Genomic DNA, 24,410 nt, shown 5'->3' with positions numbered 1-24,410 from the left:
GACCCGTCCCGCTGCAGCCCGCAGCTCCATGTGGAACACTGCCCGGTCCCCAGCGCTCTCCACGGGCCGCGTCCTCGGCACATGGCCCCGGCGGTGCGCAGCCTGTGGGCAGCCCAGACACGCTGGCCGGGATGCGGGTCCCACTCAAGCACGGGGCTGGGGTGAGAGGACTAGGGACATCCAGAGCCGCAGAAGGCTCCAGGGACACACGTCACAAAACAGCCCCTACCCCCAGGGGCACGGGGCCGAGGGGTGGTGCTGGGAGCAGAAACCAAGAGCAGCAGCATGAGACAGGAGTAGCTGGGGTGAGCCAGGTGCAGCAACCCCTCACACCTGCCCCTGCTGGCGTAGGGGCCGGGGGCCCAAGGCTCGGGAGTCAGAGCCTGATGACGTGCTGCAAGAGGGGGCCATGGGAAGATGACTCACGGGAGGACCATGCAGGCTCCCAGCAGGACAGCCCAGTCACGGAGGGCGGGTGCTGGGGCCGGGCCCCACAGAGACTCCCTGGGTGCAGGGCCGAGCCGAGAGCGGGAGCCTGGGCCCTGAGACTCCCGCTGCCCCAGCCGTGAGCTGGGCAGGGCCTAATGCCAATGGCTGTGGGCCTGCAGCACCCACCCGCGCCGGGCCCTATTCCCCGTATAGCAACCCTTGGAATTAGTGAGTCCTCCAGGCAGGGCCGCGCGGCTTGCGGCGGGTTCACGGCTGCACCAATATCCTGCCCCTGGTCGGACACTCCCAGCTCCCACCCCGTGTCAGCGCAGGGCCACCAGCCATTTTGCCAGCACCGAAGGGTCAGGGTAGGGCTTGGCTGGGCCCAGGCTGGAGTGGGATCGGAGAGAGGCTCTGCTCGCTGACGGCAGCCCCTGGCTGTTCCCTCTTCATGTTCCACGCGGAGGGATCCTTTCGCTCACACGTGTTTAAAAACCCCAGGGCTCGCGCCCCATGTGCTCTATTGAGAAGCTGCTGGCAGGGGCCTGGCACGTCCTTGGGAAGGCGGCCCCGCTCACACGGGGGTTACACTGGACTTTGCTGGTGATTCAGGGATTGCCTGCCATTGCTGTGGTCGTGGCTGGGCCCCAGGCACGTCCCGTGCCATTCGCCCCATGGAACCAGCACCACGCCCAGCTTCCCCGGCCTGGGCGAGGGGGGGACGCATGGCTGAGGGGGTAGCACCAGCAGAAAGGCAGGAGAGCTCGGGTGATTTTTTTCTGCAGCTGCTAGGAGTCAGGAACTTGAAGAGACTTGACACCCACCAGACCCATCCACTCACCCCCCAGTTACCACACCAAGCAGGCTTCGATATCAAAGGGAAGTTTAATAAGCTGCAATAAAATAAGGACCTTTAGAAAGCTCGTTGGGTCGTTATCAACAATGTCTAAGGAATAAAAGAAAACAAGGTGGTGGGAATCCTGAAGGAGTTTAACCAGTAACAAGAACACAACTTCTCCCAGAGTCGAACAGGAAATAAAACACAGGAACACAGAGTTCACAATGTCACTATTCAGAGACTTGAGACACAATTCAGATCACTCCAGTTCTTATAGCTCTATGTATTGTTTTAAAGCAACTCAATATAATTCTATTTTGTTATATACACTTTCCAAGGTTCTTCAGGTGAGGTATGTAAACATTAGCAAATGAAAACCTTGTTCAACACTTCCGACCCGCAATTCACAGCAGACATTTCATTTTCTCCAGTCATGCTGAAGTATTTCCTAATACCCAGAACAGAACGGAAATGCAGATCCAAGCCAGATCCTCAAACCTAGACAGTCACCAGCCTGCAGTTCTCATAGCTCTTTTCTAAAGTTCACATTGGTTAGGCTCATACATACAGTACCAGACAGGGAGTGGCAGGGGACTTGTATGGTCCTGGGCTTCTCATATCAGTGTCATGGGGAAACTACAAAGTTCTACAAGGGTAGCAGATGTAGATGCAGAAAAACATTTTTGTTATTAAAAAGGAACTACCATTTCAAAGTTGACAAACACTTTAAAAGGGAAAATTACTGGTTTCTACAATGTCCCGAAGGAGGAAGTTTGAGGGGCGCGGGGGAGAGTCCTATGTGACCAAGAAAACCAATCTCAGGAAACAAAAGTTTGGGAGCTTTCATAAGATTCCACTGTCTAAAAGATCAGAAGAAGTTAAATGAATAGAAGCACGAGACGATCCAACCTAACTCCTATGCGCCACTGCAGACAGCTTGGGGGCTAGGTTTGCTCTGCCTGGGGGCTAGAACCAAGACGTACATCAAGGACAAAAAGTGAAAAAAATTCTAAACACATTTATAAATACAAAACCCTAGAACAAAAGCTACTAGCAAAGAGCCAGGGGACATTTGGGAGCCATCCTGGGCAGGTCAAGAGGAAGTCTGGCTAAATGCCTTAAGAACATCAGCACAACACAAGAACCCGGTGGGCAGGTCACCTCCTCTGTGCCTGTGGAATTACGTTCTCCACAATCAGAAGAGCAGACACAAGATGGGGACGTTAGTTAAGAGGTCCTAAATTGCAACAGGCTAATAAGTAGCTTGGTCTGTCCTGGCCATTTTAGGGGATTCCTAAAATAATCAGGGGCTTTTCTGCAGTCAGATGCCCACTGGAAAACAAGCCCATTGCTAGCTTTCCTCCCCAGACTCCCCCAGCCTGTGTCGGGTCCAGCCCCGCCATCAGGTTCGTGATTCCCTCTCATAAGGAGACAGTGCACACAGAACCATAAATGATGATTCTAAGCTATGAGGTCCCCATGCAAAGGCAAGCCAATCTGCAGCAAGATTCCCCACCCCCTCCACGGCCCCTGGAGACTCAGTTTTACTGACTTGAACTTATTACTAAGAATCTTATTGCTTATGGTGCCAAGGCCTACTGAGCCCAGAGCCCAGCCGGCCAGGTCCTGCCGACTAGCTACGACCAGCTTTAAAAGACGAGATGAAGAAAAATATTTAATGCTTTGACTTTTTAATGTTGCATCATTAAAAAAAAATCATCCCACTCCAGCACAGGTCACTGGCCTGGTGCTTGCCTTGAGCTGAGTCCAATGCGAGGCAATGGCCCTCTGCGGCCACGCACCGGCACTCGGAACACTGAGCTGCAGAAAGAACACAAAATAAATATAAAAACTATTTACAAGCCTAGTTTTTGTGAACTCCAAGTGGGAGGAAATGCCTCAGCCTGCCCCAAAAGCTTATCAAGGAGCTCCACATTTCAATGGCTAGCTCCTGGCTACTTTACCCAGCACCGGTCATTCATATAGAGAGAGGTACTCTTACACACAGACGCTTAGAAACCAACCACAACTGGAGGGACCATGTGCTGAAAGGGTCAACAGAGGCCATCAAAACCTTGCAACTCAAGTTCTCAGACTGCCAGGACCTGGAAACTGCCAACGTGCCCAGAGACACACCCAACACCCTGGCCCCCGGCCTAAAGGGAAGGTGACGGACGTGCTCTTGAATAAGGGGAAGTCCAATACGGTGAGGCGGGGGAGACCGTAACGTCTTCCAACCCTGGGGATGATCACAATGCAGACTATGGCTCCTGAGAACATCTTAGCCCAGATGACTCATATCACAACCCCAAGCTAAAGTCTCAGCAAAGGGAAGCGGACGAGCAGCACAGGGACATCATGCTGAGCAAAGGGCTGGGCCCGACTAAGCGCCCCTGGTTTGCAGAGCTCCGAGCGGCACAAAGCCAGGACTTTCTATGGTCAGCCTCCAGGAGGCCCTTCCTGCGTTGGGGTGTGCTGCGTGCGGACGCCTGCGTTCGGGTGTGCGGATGAGCTGGCATCAAAGGCAGCTGGGTCCAGCCCGTTTTGGACATACTGCACAATCAGTAAATCGGGCTGGGACGTTCAGACTGGGAGGAGCCAATGACGAGGAGAATGTAACTCAGTGGGGCAGTGACCCATTCTCTGCCTTGGTTTTCATGGCCTGGCCCCATGTGTGACTGGCTCCTTTAGGTGAGCGTGCGATGCGTCACTGGGGACAGGAAACGGACCTTCCACTACCAGCGATAAAAACAGCTCAGCACAAATGAGGTCCCGTCCTTTTCCGATTGTTTTAATTCCTCACAGCTGCACCCAGGGGTGGCGACAGAGCTCTCAAAACTGACAGTAATTCCAATCGTTCAATCTACCGGGACAAAGAGCTGAAATTTGGGCAGGTCCTGGGCCTTGTTCACCTGCCAAAGGTGCAAAGATACTTGGGGCCGAAGACAATTTCCAACCCATCAAACATGGGACAGCCAGGGAACAGCAGGAAAAGATTTTGCCTCAGGGGGTTTCCAGGACAAAACACGACAGTTGGGAAAGTTTGGTCCTACCTGTTACCACATGACTGGCAGATCTTTCCAAAAATTCCTGGTGAATCGGTGCTACCGAAGTGGCTTGGGGGGAGGTGTCTGAACAGAGCAATACCATTCTTTACACAGTAAACCTTAGAGTGGTGGGTACAAGTGTGTGGGGGGGAGAGGTGTACACACAGATACCCCACCCCTGCCGGGAGAGACGCTCCCTACCAGGGACCATCTCCCAGCTAGGAGCAGCTGTTGGAAGCCGTTCAGAGCCCTAGCGGTGCTTTGGGGTCTGATGTAAACATACAGGACAAATCTCACTTGAATTCAGCAAAGTGCATGTCACCCCCACTGCAAACCAAGCCGTTCCCTGTAAAATGCTACATTACAGATGCAGTGGGGCTGAAGACACTGCATGGTGAATAAATTGAACCCAGTTGGAAAGGGAGAACAATAGGAGGGCTAGCCAGAGACGATGTATTTAAAGAGGAGATGTGACCAAAACTGGCCAGTTGATGTGGTGGAAATGTCCCGGGAGGCTGTTCCAGATGGATGGGGTTGCAGAGAAGTATTGAGTTCATCTGAAGGGAGTTGGAAAGCGAGGGAGGCCAGTGCTAGACTAACAGGAAAGGTCCAGGAGAAGGTCTGGGGCCAGCCGAAGAGGGTGTTTTTTAGTGAACCCCAGGATGGTGATTTTGTGATGGATCCCAACCTGAGGAGAGTCAGGGTGGTGTTTGAAGATCGGGGTGATGTGTCCTTGTGGCAGCTGCAGCTTTCTGCAGAGGCCAGACGGTGGGTTTGGGGAAGATGGACGAGCAGGCCGTTAAGATGAGGAGTCCCAAGGCTGGAGAGCCGAGAGTGGCCTTACTGCAGATGGGAGAGGAGAGCGCAGAGTCGCAGGCCAGGCCAGGCCAGGCCAGGCATGGAATGAAGGCAGTAAAACACACGGCTTATCATCATCCATTAACCAACATCGGCTCCAGCCTCCTCGTGTCTTCACTCTGGGAATGCTGCAGGAATTTGGAGCCGGTGGCTGCAGAAAGCTCACTGCCAGCCCACCCACGTGCACCGTCAGGCTGCGCAGAGTAGATAGGAGGAGCACGTGCACCTAATTAACAGCAGGCAGACAGGTTCTGTACAGTATCATCTGGGTGCATGTCCGATCTCCAGCCCACAACAGTACATTACAGGCCTGCGCCGAGGGGAGATGAGGAACAGTGTGATGCAAAGATGGCCGGGGGGAAAAAGAGGCTAACACCTGAGGCCTGGCTGCCCACACAGCTCTGCCCCACAGGAAAAAACAGACCCTGTGGTTTCTAATTCGTCCCTGCCCCAGAATTGCCAAAGAAAGCCAGAGCCCAGTGCCCGCCGGACGACGAGCTCGACTCTGCACTCTGGAAGCTGTGGTGACTCCCGGTGTACACGTCAGCTTGCGCCCAGCGACCCAGGGGAGGCGGACAGGGGAGCGTGCACGTTTGTGTGTCTCCCCCCGAGCACTGAGCCGTAGCAGGAGTCCATGGCAATGGGGACTGAGAACGCCCTGTGGGATTTCCATGCCCTAAAAGCCCACACAGCCCATGTGGACAGCGACTGTGCCGGTTAAGAGGACTGTCTGCAGCTCAGGGACCAGCAAGGGGATGCTGCTGTCTCCGCCCAAAGGCTAACTGTTTGGCTATGACTGAAGGGTCCACAGCGTTGGGTGGCCTGTAGTCCTGTCATGGCCACTTCCTCACAGGCCAGGTCCCCCCGTAACCCCTCCCTACCATCAGCCCCAGGGTGTGCTCGCAGAGAACGCCCAGGGTTTCGCTGGCCTTCCCCTCCACAAGAACGTGCATGCGGGAGGCTGGGGCTGCTCCAGGCCCCGCTCCACACACATCTACGAGTTTCAATGCCCGGCTCAGTCCGTGGGGCTAGCCCCTACAGCGTCTCCGGCCAGGGCCGAGAGGGACAGCTTAGGTGGTGCGCTGAGTCAGCACAACTGCTCCATCGGCGAGCTGCTGAAGTCCAACTCCGGACCTTTGAGCTGGGTGAGAGAGGAGAGGGCGAAGGGGCCTCCTGGCTGGACCAGGGTTCCCAGGCCTGCAGCCAGCCAGGCTGCCTGGGCCCTGAGGAAGAGCTGAGGCCTAGTCGCTCTGCGGACAGGCTGCTCCAGGCACGCAGGCCCACATGGCCAGGCTGCAGAGCCAGAGCGGGAGCTGTGTCTGGGAATGGTAGCGGAGACCTCTGGCTGCGTTCATGTCGGGGCTGCTTGCTTGTGATGCGGATGTGCTGGGAGTGAGCGTGAGGTTCAGAGGAGAGCGAGCAGGCGCTGGGGGCGAACGCTTGCTGGTAAATAGCTGCGAGCTGTTGTGGGGGGGACAGCAGCTCGCTCTGAGCCGGAGGGTTTACATTCTCAGACTCACACAGTTAGCACTGAGGGTACCCAAACAACTGAAAGCTTCCAAATGAACCAGCGTGGGGCGGCTGCGGCAAACGGTAACGTCTGCCCCACGCCCCTCCAATGAGGGCAGCATCTGTCGGGTTAACGCAGCGAGAAAGCCAGCTGCGGGCCCTGACTGGCATGGGGACGGGAGCTGCCATAGGAGAGGCCCCAGGAAGGTTACATCAATGCTGGAACGGTGCAGCCTGGCCCTTCCGAAGGCGTGGAACAGTCCTGGGCCCCGCCAGCCGCTCAGGGCAACCTTCGAGGCACAGCAGCCTGCCTGGCTCCGTGTTTCACCGACTATACGCAGGGCTTTGACCCACCGCGTCCCAGTCTCACTCTCAAATAAATAAATAAATAAATAGGGTTTGCTTTGCAGCTGAAAGACCTGAAATTCCTTTTGCCCCCTCTCTCCTGATTTCTACAGACACAAACGTGCGTACACACCCACCCACCCACCCACAGTCCACTAGCCCTCCCCTCCCTTCCCCTACACTGTCCCTACAGGCTGGAGCTAGACGCTCCCGCATTAAACACAACATGTACGACTCCCGATTAACACACGGCCGATAATCCAGCTCCCATCAAATGCAAAGGGCGTCTTTCCACTGCCTTCTCTGGGCGTTGGATCGGACCCCTGCTTTGAGCACTTCATATCTGCTGAGGGACACCAACATTTCCCGTAACACCTTCGGACACAGGCTCTAGGTCTAGGAGCTGCTTGGACCCATGTGACAAACACCCGTACTCTAGCCTGTGCTGAGCTGTGTGTATCTGACCCCTCTGCCCGGGGCAGCAACGTGCCCCGCCCGGTGAGGCACGGCTCAGCAGTGCTGCCTTCAGCTGCCCCCGCGGTGTTTCCACTGCTGAGCCCTGGGTACCCCGGCAGGGCTTCGTGCTCCGAGTTCTGGGCTGCCTTCTTTTAAACCTCTCAGCACTGAACACACACACGAACACACACACACACACGAGAAGGGGAGGTGCAAGGACACAGGCAGGGGCCTGCAGGGGAGACAGGAAGATTTTCTTTTCTTTATGTAGCCGCCTGGGACGAGAGTCTCCCCTGTTTCCAGTGACTGTGTCCTAGCTGGACACCACTGGCAGGTGGGCATGGCTGCCCCATTCGCAGGACGGGCACACTGGCCAGTCTCTCACCCCAGTCAGACTCTAATCCAGATATGCCACGAGTAATGTAGCCAGGCCCCTGGGCAACGTCAAGCAGTGCCCTCAAGAGTCTGCTGGGCAAATGCTTCCTTCTCCCATAGAAAGGGACAGGAGGCCAAAGGCAGGGCAGACAGCGAGCCGACCTGAACCAGTGACAAGCTACCGCAGGAACCGCCAGGCCTAGAACCATGCCCTCGAGCCCGCCCATCACGGCCACGGTGCACGCACGTGTAGCTAGCCTTGGAGACCTAACAGGCGAGCTGCAGCACTCCAAGGCCCAGAAGCGCTATTTCAGCTCACTCTTGTTCTCCTATTTCTGTCACTCCCCAGCCTGAAGCTGGACATTAAACGAGCCTACGGTTCCTGCCGGGTTGTGACGGCTACACGTGACTAGCAGAAAGCTCTGAAATTCGAACCCCACGGAACCTACCAACTTTTCTTTACACTCTGGCATTCATGAGAAAAATGATAGGGAGGGTAAAGGGTTTATTGGCATGAAGTTGGATAGCACACAGACAACAGAGGTCCTTGCACATGGGCGTGTGCACACGCACACACACATGTGCACACATGCACACGCACACACACGCACACACAGTGTTTCTTTATGAAAGCAGTCCAGACTACAGAAAACAAGAAGATTCTAGATCAGAATAAAAAAAAAAAAAAAGAGAGAGAGAGCCAGCGTTCCCCTGTAACAGCTGAGGACCAATCCTTCACCGGCAGGCACAGTCCCCCTCTCCTTAAATGCCTTTAGATCTGTTCTGTTGCAATGCCTGACATATTTAATATGCACAGTAAAATTAAAGTAATCGATAACTTCATATTAACCTGTACAGGGCTGGCAGCCACAAAATAACTGTCCAGCATTTACTTTATTCAGCATGATTTAAAAAATAACAGCTCCTTAAAGGTCAGTGATTTCCAAGCCCACCTGACCCTGGGCTGTGGCTGCAGCACCCCTGGTGCGGGTGCCCGCCCGTCTCAGCACACGGCACTCTCCAGAGCATGGGGAGCGAACTACTGCACTGGAAAAAGATGCTGTGGAGTCCCCAGCTTAGTTTCATCCCCTGTGCTAAATGGATCCAGCAAGAGATTAAAGACAATTAATTATCCACTTTCTGCCTCCAGTAATGAGCTTTGGTATCTGAGGTTCAACGCTAACCGTGAAAATCAATTCCTCCGCAACGCGGCCGGCTGCACACCCCAAAAGGCATGCTTTTCTCCGCAGGCAGTAAACCTCTCTGAGGGGAGGGCCTAGTGTAACAAAGATATGCACGTGTATTCAGATCTTGCTAGGACAATGGCGGCTGGAAGCTATTCTCCAAAGGTCAGGAGATTTCAGAGCCTTCACAATCAGATTTCAGGTGTTGAACCTAGTGAATGGAAGGAAGTTTGCTTAGAAACTTGTGCAAACAGCCCTTCTTTTGTACGGGCTTGAAGTGGAGCTTTTGAAATAAAATGGCTGGCCTTGAGCTTTTAAACTTAGGCACTGAGTGGGAGCTGACGCCATCATCTTACAGCTGCTTACACAAGGGGGGGGGGGGGGAATTTTCAATATAAAACTCCCCACCCTCACCCCAATTAGCTCCACCGCCAATGTGTGCTGTGGGAATATGATTATTTGCATTTCTAATAGGTTTTACTGTGTATCAGCTGTTACTCTTAGTGTTTCTCCACTGGAAACTATTGCTTGACCTTTAAGCAGTGCATGGTTTGTGTTGATTCGACCCTCAAGGATATGTTTGCAAGCCAGAGCAAGGCGGGGTGTACACACTGCCCGGGCTGTTCTGACAGTGAGGAGAACTATCCGATCCTAGACTCTACAGCACACCACAACACTGGCAGGAACCAAAACAGCTTCACTTTATTTTAAAATGAGATTGAAGTTAATAAAAAAAAAGAATCGGATACTTTAAATCTCAGCATTATTCAAAGACAACATTAAAATTTTTTTCCTTAAAATACAGGTGTTCTGTGGGAGTGGGGGAGACAATGTGGGGAGGCTAAAGATTTCCCTTTCACACAGACTGACTAAATAACGAGTGGAAATCTGCCCTGGCTTTTCACAGGAAGGAAAATACCCGATTATGAGTGAAAAGCTACTGTCAGAGAAAGTAGAAATCCACATGGAGAGGTGCTATGAAACAAAATGCTGATCGGAGAGGGTGTTTTGCCCAACAGTCAGATACAGTGGGACTGATTCATCCCTGATGTACTGGAGATCCCCAAGGATGAGTTCAGCCCGCTGTGCCTGCAAACAGCGGGAGATGCTACAGAGCTCGCGCCAATATTCCAAGCAGTAACCCCTTTGCCACATCGGTTTTGATCAGACCACACTACCTCAAGGCTTAAGAAGCAGCAGAGTAGAAATAGCTGTCTAACCCTAAAGACCATAAATTATACACAAGTGGCCAACAATTCATATCTTGAAATAGTTACCAACTGTCTAGCCCACCACCTGCTGCTAAGAACGAAGTAATGACCAATTACCCCTTCCCTCTCTGGCTAGAAGAAAAATGCTTTTGGTTTTGCTTCCAATGTCACTCACAAACAAACAGTCAGGATGTTTAATGCAAAGGGAAGGGTTTGTGTGCACGCCCCTCAAAAGGCTGCTGAAAGCTACTTTATGTGCATGAAGGTGGTTTCCTTTCTGCTACAGTACAAGTGCTTGTGCATCAAGTATAAAATGCAAGCCTTCAAATCACACAGACTAGCTTTTTTATTTATTTGTTTAAAAATGATAAATAAGGCACTGTACTTTTAACTAAAACTGCCTGGTTCCAAGCTTAAAACCCAAGGAACATTCGAATTGCAGGAACTTCCCTCCTCAACAGTGGAGACAGACAGCTCTCCTCTCTGTCTGAGACACACCTTCTGACGCCTAAAATCACGGGTGTAATCCTTTAGCTGTGGATTTTTAAAGGCTTGCTACAGCTTATAAAAGCAGCTTTAGTTAATGCATGATCAAGGGTTACTACTGTACAACAGGTTTACATGGCTGCCATTCTCTTGGTTATTCTGCATCCAGTCGTGTTCGCTTGCTGTGTGCACAGTCAACTTTTGCCCTTAACTTTCTCTTGCCCTGGGACGTGCTGCTCTCTTGAATTTTCTTCATAGACCTTGTCAGAGTTTTCCCACCGCTGGGCTTCTGATCGGCTGCTTTCTGTGCCCTGGTAGAGGGCTCCCCCCTCGGTTTCAGCTTTGCAGATTTTGTGAGCCCTTCCTGGCTGGGCGGGGCTGCAGCTCTTTTGACGGGGTTCTCTTTGACTTTCGGGATGGGGAGCCTGCCTTTGCCAAGCTGCCTTTTTGGGACTCTCTTCTCTTTCGAAGATACCTTTTTCTCGAGCTTATTGCTTCTTTCCATGGCAGCCTGCTTTCTGATAGCAGGAGCTTTCGGGGGAACCTCGGAATGTTTTACTTTGCTGCCCTTTGTGGCTGGAAGGCGGTCTTTACTGGAGGGGCGAGACAGCTCTGGTACAGTGCTCTTCTCCCGCAGCGTTCTCTTCTTTCTGCCTGGCTGAGGGTCAGCTTTGGGCAAGGAGTCCTCCTGGGACCTGCTTTTCCCTTTTCTTCCCTTCACTGCTGCTTCCGCTCGCATGGACTTAGCAGGAAACACATCTGCTTTGACTTGCAAGGCCAGCTTTGGAGACATCAGTGGGTTGATGCAGACACTCTTCCGGCTTTGCTTACTTTCCACTGAAGGATGATCAGCTGCACTGTCTCCCTTTCTCTCATTCTTTGCCAGGCGGTGCTGGGCTCGCAGTTTGCCCCTCAGATTGGAGTATTTCCGCAGGATCCTAGTGCTGGCCTGCGTTGGCAGACTTGGAGGGGGCTGCATGTTTCTGTCTTCACCAGCTTCTTCTGAGCTAGCCTCACAAGCAGGCATCTGGTTGGGACTGGCAGCTTCCCCGGGCTCCGTACTGTCAGCGTTCTCCCGAAGCCTGGCCCATAACTTTTGATTCTTCAAGTTATTTTTAGCGGGGGTAGTTGCAGCAAATTTCTTGAGGTGTTTTTTTAAGCGTTCAGCTTGCAGCGAGCTGGGATACAGGCTGGAAGAGCAATACTTCTGCAGGGGGATCTTGATGGGGGGAACGTCTCCTGGGAGACGGGTATTGAGTTTCTTCACAATGACTAGTGACCTGGTTTCAGTTGTCTCCAAGAACCACCGGCAAATGTTGGACAACTTGAAGGCTTTCATAAACAGCATCTGGACAGGGGAAAGCTTTTGAACTTCAAGAGCCGCTCTACATTTCCGGGTTCTTTTCTTGCTTTTCCAAATCTCTTTCAGCTTGTCAGCTTTGTTCTTTGCTTTGGGGGCTGGCTGTGCTTCTTTTTCCAGCTGAATCCATCCTTTCTGAACTTTCACATACTGGGCATTAAAGTCAGCAATAAGTTCCTGATTCTCTTCCTCAGCACACCACTCCACAAACTTTGGTTTGTCCTCAGCCACTGTGTCCACCTCCTTCACACCTATGGGGTCTTTGTTCCCTGAACTGCGTTCTTCCTTCTGGTTTTGATTTGCTTGCAAAACTTCCATTCCTGGAATATTCTTTTTTGCAGTGTCCACAGGGGTAGGGGTGTGTCTCAAGTTGTAAACTGGGTGGGCCAACTTTTTATGCTTCCAAGTCTTTGATGGGATGTGTTTGCTTCCACTTTTACTGCTGGGACCTGTAGGCGAATCAGTCGGATCTTTATACTGTACCTTTCCAGCATCTACAGCATTGTCTGGGTTCTCCACATCACCTGGTTTCTCATCCGATTGCTCTCCATCCTGTACACCTGTTCCACTTTCCCTAGGAAGGAGAACACTTCTCTTATCAGAATTAGCCTCTACACAGATCTCAAGCATCTCCCCTGACTTACTATGGCTGGCGTTAGCAGGGGGGGCATCTTTCGATGACCCTTCTCTCTCTGCTGCACCATCTTTTGCCAACATGATTTTGTAAGTTTGCCTAGTAGTAATGCCATTTTCGTCTCCTCCCTGCTGCATGGGCTCTCTCTCCAGGACACTCCCAGTGCCTGGGCCCTGGATGTTCTTCAGCAGTGTTTTGTGGAAGCAATCCTTTGGGAAGCACACGGATGCTGCTCCATCAAGGTGCACCTCCCTCCTAAAACGCTTTGCACCGGGACTTTTAGAAAGCTTAATCTGAAGACAAGGAAGCTGCAGAGAGGTGGAAGAACCGGACTTTTCAGCTCTGCCTTCTGTGGGTGGCTGGAATTGCTGGCTGCGGAGACGCCGGTCTGATGCTACATGCACTCTCCTGCCTTTCTTTTGCTTCTTCTCTGGGTTTTCTTTGGACAAGACGGTCCCCTTGCCATCCGTTTCTGAAGTGTCAGGTCCTGGTGGCATTTCGCCATTGCCATTCTCTCTCTCACACAGCCTGCTGCTATCTGGCGCAGTCTCGCCTGCCAAGATTCCACTGAGCTCTGCAATAGTCGGCATGGTCTCCCCTGGCTCAGGTGGGCCTTCCTGCATCTCCCTGACGTCAGCTTCTGGGTCAGCAGGAATGCTTTTGGTCACATCAGCAGGCTGCAAGCTAGCAGGGGGGTCGGCCTCCAAACTAGCAGGGGGCTCGGCCTCCAAACTAGCAGGGGGCTCGGCCTCCAAACTAGCAGGGGGCTGCATGGGAGGATCCAGGTCCATGCTGGCAGGGGGCGTGGCAGGAAGCTCCAGGTCTGTACTAGTTGGGGGCTCTCCAGGAAGTGCCCCAGCCAGCTCCAGGTCTAGTCCAGCAGGAGGCTCAGGGTCCATGCTGGAAGGAGGCTCTGCATGGTGCACCAAGTCTGCACCGGTAGGAAGCACTAGGTCCACGGTGGTAGGAAGCTGCAAAGGAGGAGTGGGGTCCAGGCTGGCAGGAGGCGCCGGAATAGCTTGTATTTCTGAGCATGGAGAAGCTTCCTCCCTACTAGCAGCTTCTGGCGGAGAAAGAGATGTCAAATCTGCAGCCTCCCTGCTGCTGTCTTCTGTGGGCCCACAGCCCCCAGAGAGGTCAGCACCGCTGTTAGCTTGCTGGAGAACATTAGCCTCCACGTCTTCCAGCGGCTGGCACATCCTCTCCCCACTTCCTTCAGCAGCAGAGGGGCCGACGGCTAGAGCAGTGTCAGGGCAGGAGGGAGCAGACAGAACCAGCAGTGGCTGAGTGTAAGCAGCTTCTCTTGACTTCAGTGAGCCGCCCTCGCTGGGCTCCTTCTCTGCTCTCTCGTTAGCTTCTCTGCTGGGGGGAGCCCCTTTGGACAGGAGCTTGAGGGAAGCTCTTTTGTCAGCCTCTTGGGCTGCCTCCGAAGGCTCACCTCCAGAGAGCGCCGGGCTCTGCTTAGAGCTCACTAATGCTTCCGTCCTCAGGGCTGGACCATTTCCTCTCTCTTCCACTCGGGAGCTTCTCACCAGCGTGCGGACAGTTGGCAGCTCGCAGCACTCACCATTGAAATAATACCCGCGGGTGCTCTTCCGAGCTGTCCTCCGGGACGACACTGACCGCTGGCTCTCCAGGTGGCATTCAGTTATTGGCTGGCTGATATAGACAACGTCACATTGGTTGTCATAGTCATTTATTCTCAGTCCCGACGCCCTTTTGTTCTTCCGAGCTGTTTTGACGGACGAGGACCCTGTTTTAGCTCTTGAGCGCCCACTGGAGGCTTTGTGAATCACTGGCACTGGTGCAGGGGCCATCCACCCGTCTTTGGAACGCTCACATGGATTCTTCTCGCCAGGGTGTGTGTGGAAGCCCCCCTTAGTCTTTCCCAGGGTATGGAGATGGTTTTCTTGCTTTGGTCTTGCATCTTCTTCGTTTGTTTCTAAATCCTGGTGCAAAGATGCTTTGGAGCTGCACTGTAAAGCGTTCTCTTTGTCAGCTCTTCTAGGAGAGTTCACTGGAAACCCTGAATCCCAACCCTCTTCTGGTAAAGCTTTGAAAGAGTTCTTCTGAGATCCCAGGCAGCTCTCTGAGCTGTCCTCACTGCCGTTCACATGGGCCACTTTTACAGCAATGTAGCTGTCTGCTAAGCTCTTGCCTTGGATCTGGTCTTTGTCATCCTCACACTTTCTGACACCAGCCTCTTGCTCCTGTCCAGTGGTTTGTCCTTCCGGGCTCCTGGTGCCAGGGTGGAAGTGCAGTGAGGAAGAGTTCGAAGTGGTGAGGTATCCTTGGGTGGAACTATCCTTCGGACTAACAGAACTAGTTCTAGGTGCGGAGAGTTCAGAGAAGTCTCTTTTGAAAGCAGTACTGAAATTCTCCGTTCTGTCCATGGATTTCACCTCTGTGTGCTGCTCCAAGGGTTGCCCTGCGGCACGCAGAGGGCTATGAAGACCCACTGGGTCTCTGTCCGAGTCTGAGGAAGTAAGAGGCTTCAGTTCAGAACAGGGAGCAGACTTCTTCCAATTTTCAGTGCTTTGCTGGCTACAACCAGAGCTGCATGTAGCTGCATCCATGTTTTCGGATTCAGGTAACGGCCGGCCCTCGCAGTCTGGCTGTACTTCCGTGTATATGTCGTTTAGCACACGAATGAATTGCTTCTGGTGATGTGTACACAGTCGGACCATAAACTTTTCCAGGGGAGACTTCGGCTGATTGTTAGGGTCTATTGCTATTGTCTCCGCTGTATCCTCACTAGAGAGACAAAGAGAGAAACAGTCAGCAAAGCAGAGGACAGAGAATTCGTGTTGTAAAACCTACAGAAACCCTTCTCCTCCCCCTTAGCAGTATATCTTCTCACATGACAACAGGCCTTAGCGCCCTTGATACTTAGCCAGGGGTGCACATAAAGCAATCCACTCAGGAAGGCAAAGCTTTATCTGTTTGCCAGAGAAAGGGGCCTATCACTATATGTTTGGCAGCTCACTCTGACCACTCGTGGAGATTGACACTTATCCTCCATGCACATTCAGATCCAGACTTGCATTTCACTTTGGTCTGTCAGCTGGGACATCCCCCCCACCCCCACTCCCACAATTGGAAAGGGAAGATTTCAAATTGTGGCCATTCTGCAGGATGACGCCTGGACGAGGCCACGAACAAACCGACAAACACCAGCCTCCGAGACACCCTGCCCCACGGGCGAGTTCTCCACTGCAGCTCATTGCCATTGACAACCACCTTTGGTTTACTCCCATTGCATACACTTGCTGTGCCATTTACAGGGCTGCTGTCCAAGCCCAGCCCAAGAACCATGGACTTCTGGGGCCCTACGGCTGGATGATCATCGTCCTACACGCTCCTCTTGTCTCTAGCCCTCTCTAAGATGGGGGTGACCATACTTACCTGCTGCACAGAGGCAACTCGTTAGGATTAACCAGGGGTGAGGTTAAGGGCTCATTAATGTTTGTCCTAGTCTTTGACAGTGTAGTATGAAAGCCATGCTAGTTCCCAATTACAGCTCTTTGAATTTCCACCCATTCCTTCGAACGAGCCTGGTCTCCAGCACATCTCCGGGGTCAGATGCGAGGGGCAGTGGCCTATAGTTCCTTTGTTAACATCTTTCTCCCTTTTAAAAGCTAGAAGTAACAAGTCCCCCCCCAGCCTTCTGGTAGCCGGTCCGACACCAAGGACAGATGTGCCCATGTGCTAATGGAGGCATCACATCCTCTGCAATCCCTTTGCATTCGGGTATTAACTGTCTGGGCTGGATGACAGTTTGGTGGACGCAATCCAAGGGCTGGCTACAAACCTCTTAGCCCCTTTGGTCCTCCCTGCACTAATGCCCCTCTGACATCTCTGCACCTGCTCTCTGGACCCAGCGAGAACGTCCCTGGAACGCTTGCTCTCACATCCGCCCTGGGGGCCCCTGGCTCAGACCCCTCTCACACGCTGCAGAGCTAGTAGGTTCTGTGCTGTCTGCAGCCACCCCCGGCTCCCTTCTCCTGGGAGTGCGGGGAGCATGGAGGAGGATGCTGAGGCAGAGCGAGGGCAGGTGACTTATAGAAGGAAGCACAGCAGGTCTCGGCAGAGCTGGGAGGAGAACCAGGACTCATGGCTTCAACCACTAGACAGTGCTGCATGTATGTAGCTCCAGCTGTTCTCCAGCACTGAGATAGGTTACCCCTACGCTAACCTGAGCAAGGTCACTTCTACTGCTAGCTGCCCTGCCCCAGACTAAGCAGAGGGTTGACTATCGTTCCACGCACATGGCCCCCTGTATATACAGTTAGACCCTTTTGCTCCTTAGCCCACCATGTTTCAGTATCTCATTTTAGAACTCAGGATCATACCTAATGTGAGGAGCAGATTACCGCCCTCCCCCTGCCCGCTACTCAGGAGATCTTACACCATCCCCTGCAGCAGCTGTGCTGGCCACTGTCAGAGACATGACACTGGGCTAGAGGGACCTGGGGTCTGCTTCCATCTGCCTATGTTCCCGTACTCCCCCACCCCCTCCCGGGCGGGGTCCTCTCTGCAAGCTCTGGGAAGAGGGAACTGCTGGATTCCACTCAGCACACCTGCTGCGCCCTGGAGAATGCAGGTGCCTTTCCTGGGGAAGATCACACGGCTGTGCTCTTTTCACTCCCCTGAAGGCTCCTCACATGGCTCCAAGGCGGAGCTGAGCACCACAGTGTGTAATGGGTAACACCCCTGCGAAGCTATCCCTGTGTTACAGACAGGCTAAGTGACAGGCCCAGCTGGGGTCACACTGGGAGCCTCTGGCAGAGCCGGGAAGTGAATCAGGGCCACTGGTGCCAGGCTAGTCCCGGCCTCCCTCTATCAGCCCCTGCCTGTTTGGAGGGCAAGGTGTGTTGTTATCCTGGACTCCCCACATTTAACCCCCTTCCCTCCCCACGGTCCAAGCTACAACCAAACCACATAGGCCTGTGACATAACGCCTGGGTTAAACTGGCTGGATTAGTACTTGCATGGGAGACCTCTAAGGGAATGCTGAAGCGAGGCTGGTGACGGGAGGCAGTCACTACAGACTAACCATCCCTGCATGGTGCTCAGGGGCTCGACTGCCCGGGATTGTTAACAACCCATGGAAAATGGATGGCCAAGCCCTCCCAGCCTGGCCAAATCACTCCCCAAGTTCCACCAACAATTTCAATTGGATCCGGGCTCTTCGCTGCCTCCTGTGTGAAACAATCAGTGTGGCTGCCAGACCGTGGCTGGGTTTCAGATCAGAGAAGGCTGCATAAGTCAGTCCTGTAAAATGCACCACACAGTGCCATTAGATGGGGGCAGGGGCTGGTTTTGACTAGCCCTCCTAGGTTCCACGGTATTAAAAATAAATAAATAAATAAATAAATAAATAAAAATAATAATAATAATGCCATTAGCTTCTCTCTTCTTCCTCATTCCCTTTTCACGCTAAATAAATAGCTCTGGTCTTTTTAATCCTCTCTCTTTAAGAAACTCCCCCCCCACCATTCATTATTTTGTTACCGTTCCTAGCTCTTCTCTCTTTCTGCTGGATCCTGTTTTGGGCTGAGTGGTCACCACTCACTGCAGGATTCGAGGGAAGGGCAGAGAACAGTAATAATGGCTTCTCTGCAGAAAGTCCAGAGAAGAGCAACACAAATGATGGAAGGTCTAGAAAACAGGACCTATGAGGGAAGATGGAAAAAACTGGGTTTGTTTAGTCTGGAGAAGAGAAGACTGAGAGGGGACATGAGAACAGGTTTCAAGTACATAAAAGGCTGTTACAAGGAGAAGGGAGAAAAATTGTTCTCGTTAACCTCTGAGGACAGGACGAGAAGCAATGGGCTTAAATTGCAGCCAGGGCGGTTTAGGTTGGACATTAGGAAAAACTTCCTAACTGTCAGGGTGGTTAAGCCCTGGAATAAATTGCCCAGGGAGGTTGTGGAATCTCCCTCATTGGAGATTTTTTAAGAGCAGGTTGGACAAACACCTGTCAGGGATGGTCTAGATAATACTTAGTCCTGCCATGAGTACAGGGGACTGGACTAGACGACCTCTCAAAGTCCCTTCCAGACTTAGGATTCATACATGTTTCCCGTAATACATCCTAGAATTCTATTGCCGTTATTATATTTTCAATAATGCCCACAATGCACTTGGCCCCTTCTTGACATACATGAAGGCAATGCTCCTGAACCAGAGAGCTTACAGACAGACAAAGGGTAGGAGATGGGGAAAGAAGAGATCAAGCTAGTAACTGGACATGTTAGAAAATACAGTATGTTACTAACACAATGAGTGTCTGGTCTATGTGAGAGAGCTCTGGAGAGCACTCCCCAGTGAGTATCACACAGTTACTTGTGGGTTCCTAGTCCCTTTTCTACAGCTACTAAACACTGGGTTGGTGTCTTCAGTGATCTCTCCCCAGGGACCCTTAGGGTCTGATCCGAAACCCACTGGAGTCTGTGCAAACACTCCCAATGGACTGCAAGTGCTAGATTCAAAGCCCTTTTGCACTCCCACCCTCAAGATGTTATACTGAGGCCAATCAATGTGGAAGCAGCTCACACTACTCTTCCCAGAATGCATGACTCTGCACTGGTCTAGGCTGGATTTCATCTGCCATCATGTTTCCTAGTTATCTCACTTTGTTAGATCCTTCTGAAGCTCCTTGCTCTCCTCCCTAGTCTCAGCCACCCCACGGAATCATTTCATTTACAAGTTCAGCATCTTACAACCCACCCCTTAAGAACATAAGAACAGCCAGACTGGGCTAGGCCAATGGTTCATCTAGCCCAGGATCCTGTCTTCCAACAGTGGCCAGTGCCAGGTGCCCCACAGGGAATGAACAGAACAGGGAATCATCCAGTGACCCATCCCCTGTCACCCATTCCCAGCTTCTGGTAGTCAGAAGCTAGAGACACTCAGAGTATGGGGCTGCATCCCTGCTCACCCTGGCTAATAGCCATTGATGGACCTGTCCTCCAGGAACCGATCTGGTTCTTTTTTGAATCCACTTATGGTTTTGGCCTTCACAACATCCCCTGACAAACAGTTCCACAGGTTGGCTGAGCGCCGTGTGGAGAAGCACTTCCTTGTGTTTGTTTTAAACCTGCTGCCTGTTAATGTCATTGGGTGACCCCTGGTTCATGTGTTATGAGGAGGAGTAAATCACCCTTCCTTATCTACTCTCTCCACACCAGTCATGATTGTATAGACCTCTATCAAATCCCCCCTTAGTCGTCTCTTTGCCTAGCTGAACAGTCTTAGTCTTTTCAATATCTCCTCACCCCTTCTTCCAGCTCTTTAATATATTTCAAAGAACTGATCCCTGGGCACCCCAGGATTAACCACTGGCTACTTTTTACTTCCCACTTCTCAGCCAGCTTTGAATTCATAAGCAGCCTATCTCACACCCTGGTTACCAAGGGTCCTTACCAGGGTTTCGTGTAGGGCTTTAGCAAAGACTTTTGAAAGAATGACTACATGACACTTAGTAGGTCTCCTTCAGCCACCGCTTTAGCTCCTTCAGAAAACATCTAACAGGTTAGAGAGGCATCATTGCCCTTTACAAGTGCCAGAGGTATCATTTTACTACACGCAGTTTTACTCTCCTTTATCATTCTGCCTTCAGTGACTGTCTGAAAGGGGTTTGCTGACCCTGCTGAGAGACAGATTCCTGGGATCAACGTTCTAAAAGGCGCAGGTACAACATTGGCCTCTCTCCAGGTCTCTGTATAGGAACTGGTTTCCCTGCATGTCAGAGCAAATCCCTTACGCAGGCTTGTCCCTCCCCCAGTCTGCAGAGTAACAATGGAGAAATCAAGCCTTAAACCCCAACTAGAGAGAGGAGAAGGTTGGTTTCAGCCTGACTGTTCAGAGAGAAGGGGCTCTGCAGTACCTACTCCAACTGAACGCTACTGCCATTTCACAAGGGAGAGGCGTGGGTTCTTTTACCTGTTTGAAAGCCCAGTTTCTGAGGATGGCAGCCATTTTCAAGCAGTTGGCCAGCAATCTGGCCTGAATTTATAGCACACTCAGGGGCGTGGCTACCGCCTAGCCCCACCTGTGTGACACACTCCTTTGCCTACTGTGGAATTAGCGAAGTATGCTCAAAAGAATGCTGGGATGATGGCGGATCAGGAAGTGGTTACAGTGGCAGAACAATGAACTTCTTCCTTGTTAGGATTGGTCGGGGGGGTTAAAACAATGGTGTTTGTGAAGGAAGACCCTAGGCAGGTACAGGATTTATTTGGATCTGCTTGGTATAAGGAAAAGCATGTTGTGGTCTGAAGTTTCTTGCCAGGGACGAGGTTATGAGTCCTCAACGGCCAAATCTGGGAGCCCTAATCCTGGGAAAGGAAAGGTGGTGATTCTCCCCCGCTTTACGGTAACCTGGACTTGTGCAGTGAGTGTGCAAGGCAGGGGGTGGCATTTTACATCCCCTTTGCACAGTGTGAATAACTCTCTGGGCTGTACGGTGGGGAAGCAGCAAGTCCACAGAGCCCACATTCTGCTTGCATCACTAAGACGGTACCAAGCTCCCATTCTTAACAGCTCACGGGGCATTTCTCTCTTCTTCTTTTGCATAGTTTATTTTATTCCTGGTGTGCAGGCTGGGGGCCTGATTCTGATCTCATTTACACCCCCATAACTCAGCTGGCACCGGTGGGGTTCACTCCTAGTTCCATTAACTTGAAGATTTACAAGGGAGGAAAAACTTTTGCATTTTGTAAAGGAAATAAATAAAGGGGGGTGGTTTATCATCAATAAACTGACAGCCCCCCTCCCAAGCCACCCAGGGCCATTCAGCTGTTTCGGGGCATCCTTTGTTCAGAACTCTCCAGTTCAACACTTTCAGTCCTGGGGATTCCCTTCAATATCTCATCTCCAGCTGACCCATCCCCTCTTCAGCTGGAAACAGTAGTTCTGCCTCTGACTGTGCCTCAGCTCCCTGGGCTGCAAAGGGTGAACTCGGGTAGAGATCTCTCCATTACCTGCAGCAACACTCTCCTCTTCCGCAGAGCAGATCTATCAGGATAACTCGGTCTTTTGGGTTCCCCTATAGTTTTCAGTGCTGAGTGTAGGGTTATAGGCGTTACGGTGCAGATGAGATGCAGGCTGCTACTTGCTTCCATTCTCGGGTCTACTGGGGACAGTGGCTCTCAGTAGTTTCCACATTACCTCGCTGCATTCCTCACTGATTTGTCTCTGTTTTGGCAGCACTGTGAACCATGGATGGTGCATGAAACAGACTGGGCATGTGACCCCCTCAGGATAAATGGTGTTTGGGGGGCTCTTTAAGGCACCCAGAGTCCTTTAGGCAGGTTATGTAGATTACTGCACAGAAATCATTCACCTGCTTCGTGTATGAAAAAGAAGGTGGATGGATGACTTGCTTACAGTGTACAGGTTTTAGAGTAACAGCCGTGTTAGTCTGTATTCGCAAAAAGAAAAGGAGGACTTGTGGCACCTTAGAGACTAACCAATTTATTTATGCTCAAATAAATTGGTTAGTCTCTAAGGTGCCACAAGTACTCCTTTTCTTTTTACAGTGTATAAATACCTTCCTGGGGGTATTAGAGGGCTCTTTCATCTAGCAGAGAAAGGCAGAACAAGAGGCAGGGGCTGGAAGCTGAAGCCAGGAACAATTAAGAATCCAGCACACATTTTTAACAGTGGAATGAACTCCCGAGGGAAGTGGCAGAGTCTCCACCTCTTGGTGGCTTCAGACCCAGACTGATGACTCTCTGGAAGACATGCATTAGCCAAACAAGTTAATGAGCTTAACACATGGGTAACGAGGTGGATTATAATGGCCTGTGTTACACAGGAGGTCAGATTAGATGATCTAATGGTCCCTGCTGGCCTTAACCTCTATGACCTTCTCTCCAGGATCTTTCCCCACTTGTCCTCTTTCCCTGGGGATGGAGCTCAGGGGTTTCCTACTTGGATGCACACAAAGAATGTATCACCCTTTCAGGGCGGTCTCTGGAGAAGCTACCGATAGCTCACGAAAGCTTATGCTCAAATAAATTAGCTAGTCTCTAAGGTGCCACGAGTCCTCCTGTTCTTTTTATGGCCAGGGAGAGTCCCTGCTAATGCAGTTCTGCTACCAGAGTACAGAGGGACTGAGTATCTGCTGGGAACACGGGAGCTTCATGTGGATCTGCGAGGATCATCCTGTCTGGGGACAGGCCCCAGCCAGCTGGTCAGGAACTCAACAAGGGGCTCTTCAGAGAGATTGACTCCGTGGGGGAAAGGGCTGCTCCAGCACTAAGATTACTAGTCTCACCCCAGGAAGTTACAGCAGTACCAGTGATTGCTGCCAGTCATTCCAGCTTTGAAGCCACTCACGCCGAGCTGTCACTAGACGTTTTCGTGACCCCTTCTTGCACACACTCCACTAGTTCACTGGTCTGCACCACCTCAATCCCTGCCTCGCTCTGCTGTCCCAGTCACAGTACGGCTCCGCGGCCACTGCTGCGTACACAATTTCACGTGTGCACTGGGCAGCCCTAGTAGATTCCCTGGCCTGACCCAGATGCTATCAGCACCTACTAGCTTTCCCTGGGACAGCCCCCTTCTTTTCAGTTTGTCACTGAGGGTGGCAGAGAAATCCAGGGGCAGTAGCTGTTAGCTGTACAAATGCAGCTGTTGCTATGCAACAGTCATGGTGTAGCAATTAATGCTCAGCAAAATGGGCTGTGCTCTGAAGCAATTTGCATAGCTGCATGCTGTAATCCATTTGTTTGCATTGAGCCTCCACTGTTCTGTAGAGTTCACAATCATTCCTTCCCCAGCTCTCACAAAATCCAGGGGCTCTTACACAGGGTGAGCAGACATAAATGATCTAGCCCATAAAAGGCACTTATTTATTTCTCAGTAATAACTAGGGACTGCCCGGGTACGGAGCACGGCAGCGGAGGGCAGGGAGGAAACAACTGATTATCCGCAGTGCGCTCTGTAGCTCTGAGAGGCTCTTCCTTTAACTCATTTTGCCCTTGCCATTACTGCTTATGGAGTCACCCTGCTCCTCCGGATTTGTACACAGGATGCACGTGGCTAGGGGCAGCCTCTTGCTGAAGGAGCCCAGGATCCTGTGTGTGTCTTCTGGGGACAGGGAGGAAGAGAAAGCGGGGAGGGGGGCAGTGAGAGGAGTGCGACTGTTTCACGCCAACCTACCTGGAACGCTGGTCTCCAAAAACCTGTCCATTGGCACCGCAATATTCCGATTTCCCACCCCACGAGTCTCTATTGAACGGGAAGCCTGGGTCTTTTTTTTTTTTTAAGCCCCGAGCATCAGTTGGCTAGATTATAAGTTTACAGGTATGTTTTGTACCTCAGAGGCACAAGAAGCAGCAGCAGAACAAAAGTTCAAGGCTAAGTGTTTCTGTTCCTTTCAGACCACTCTAAGCACCACGAGTATATAGTTCCTGAAAAGAAACAAAACATAGCTATAAACTTATAAAATCCAGCTGAGTATTTTACTGGGCAGACTTTCCCCCTCCCTCTGCTGCGATCATGCAGATGACTGTGATGGGCAGGAGTGCACAATGAACTACACCCTGCCAAAGCAGGGAGGGGAGCGCATCCAACCACTCAAACCAACGGGGCAACAGGAATCTGCTTAACACTGGAGCCCTGCTTTGTGTCTGAGTGGTGCAGGCAGGTTTGCCTTTAGAACA

The 24,410-nt window shown here is 51.9% G+C and overlaps 1 protein-coding gene across 3 annotated transcripts; it reads right to left on the bottom strand.

Annotated features, from left to right (window-relative positions):
- Positions 1-1,295: 1,295 nt before the first annotated feature.
- LOC102946581 lies at positions 1,296-24,039 on the bottom strand. 3 transcript variants are annotated; one of them, XM_037903451.2, is made up of 2 exons: positions 23,908-24,039; positions 1,296-15,486 (listed from the first exon to the last, which is right to left on the bottom strand). In XM_037903451.2, exon 2 carries the CDS (start codon positions 15,417-15,419, stop codon positions 10,893-10,895), a length of 4,527 nt encoding a protein of 1,508 aa, XP_037759379.1. In that variant the 5' UTR covers positions 15,420-15,486; positions 23,908-24,039; the 3' UTR covers positions 1,296-10,892. The 3 variants fall into 3 exon arrangements, with proteins under 3 accessions (XP_037759379.1, XP_027686152.2, XP_043406466.1); XM_027830351.3 differs by lacking the exon at positions 23,908-24,039 and adding an exon at positions 20,680-20,796; XM_043550531.1 differs by lacking the exon at positions 23,908-24,039 and adding an exon at positions 18,247-18,356.
- Positions 24,040-24,410: the final 371 nt, after the last annotated feature.

The sequence above is a fragment of the Chelonia mydas genome, chromosome 7 (genome assembly GCF_015237465.2).
Source record: "Chelonia mydas isolate rCheMyd1 chromosome 7, rCheMyd1.pri.v2, whole genome shotgun sequence".
Lineage (NCBI taxonomy): Eukaryota > Metazoa > Chordata > Testudines > Cheloniidae > Chelonia > Chelonia mydas.
The sequence above is the reverse complement of the archived record's forward strand: the minus strand, read 5'-3'. Positions and strand labels throughout refer to the sequence as shown.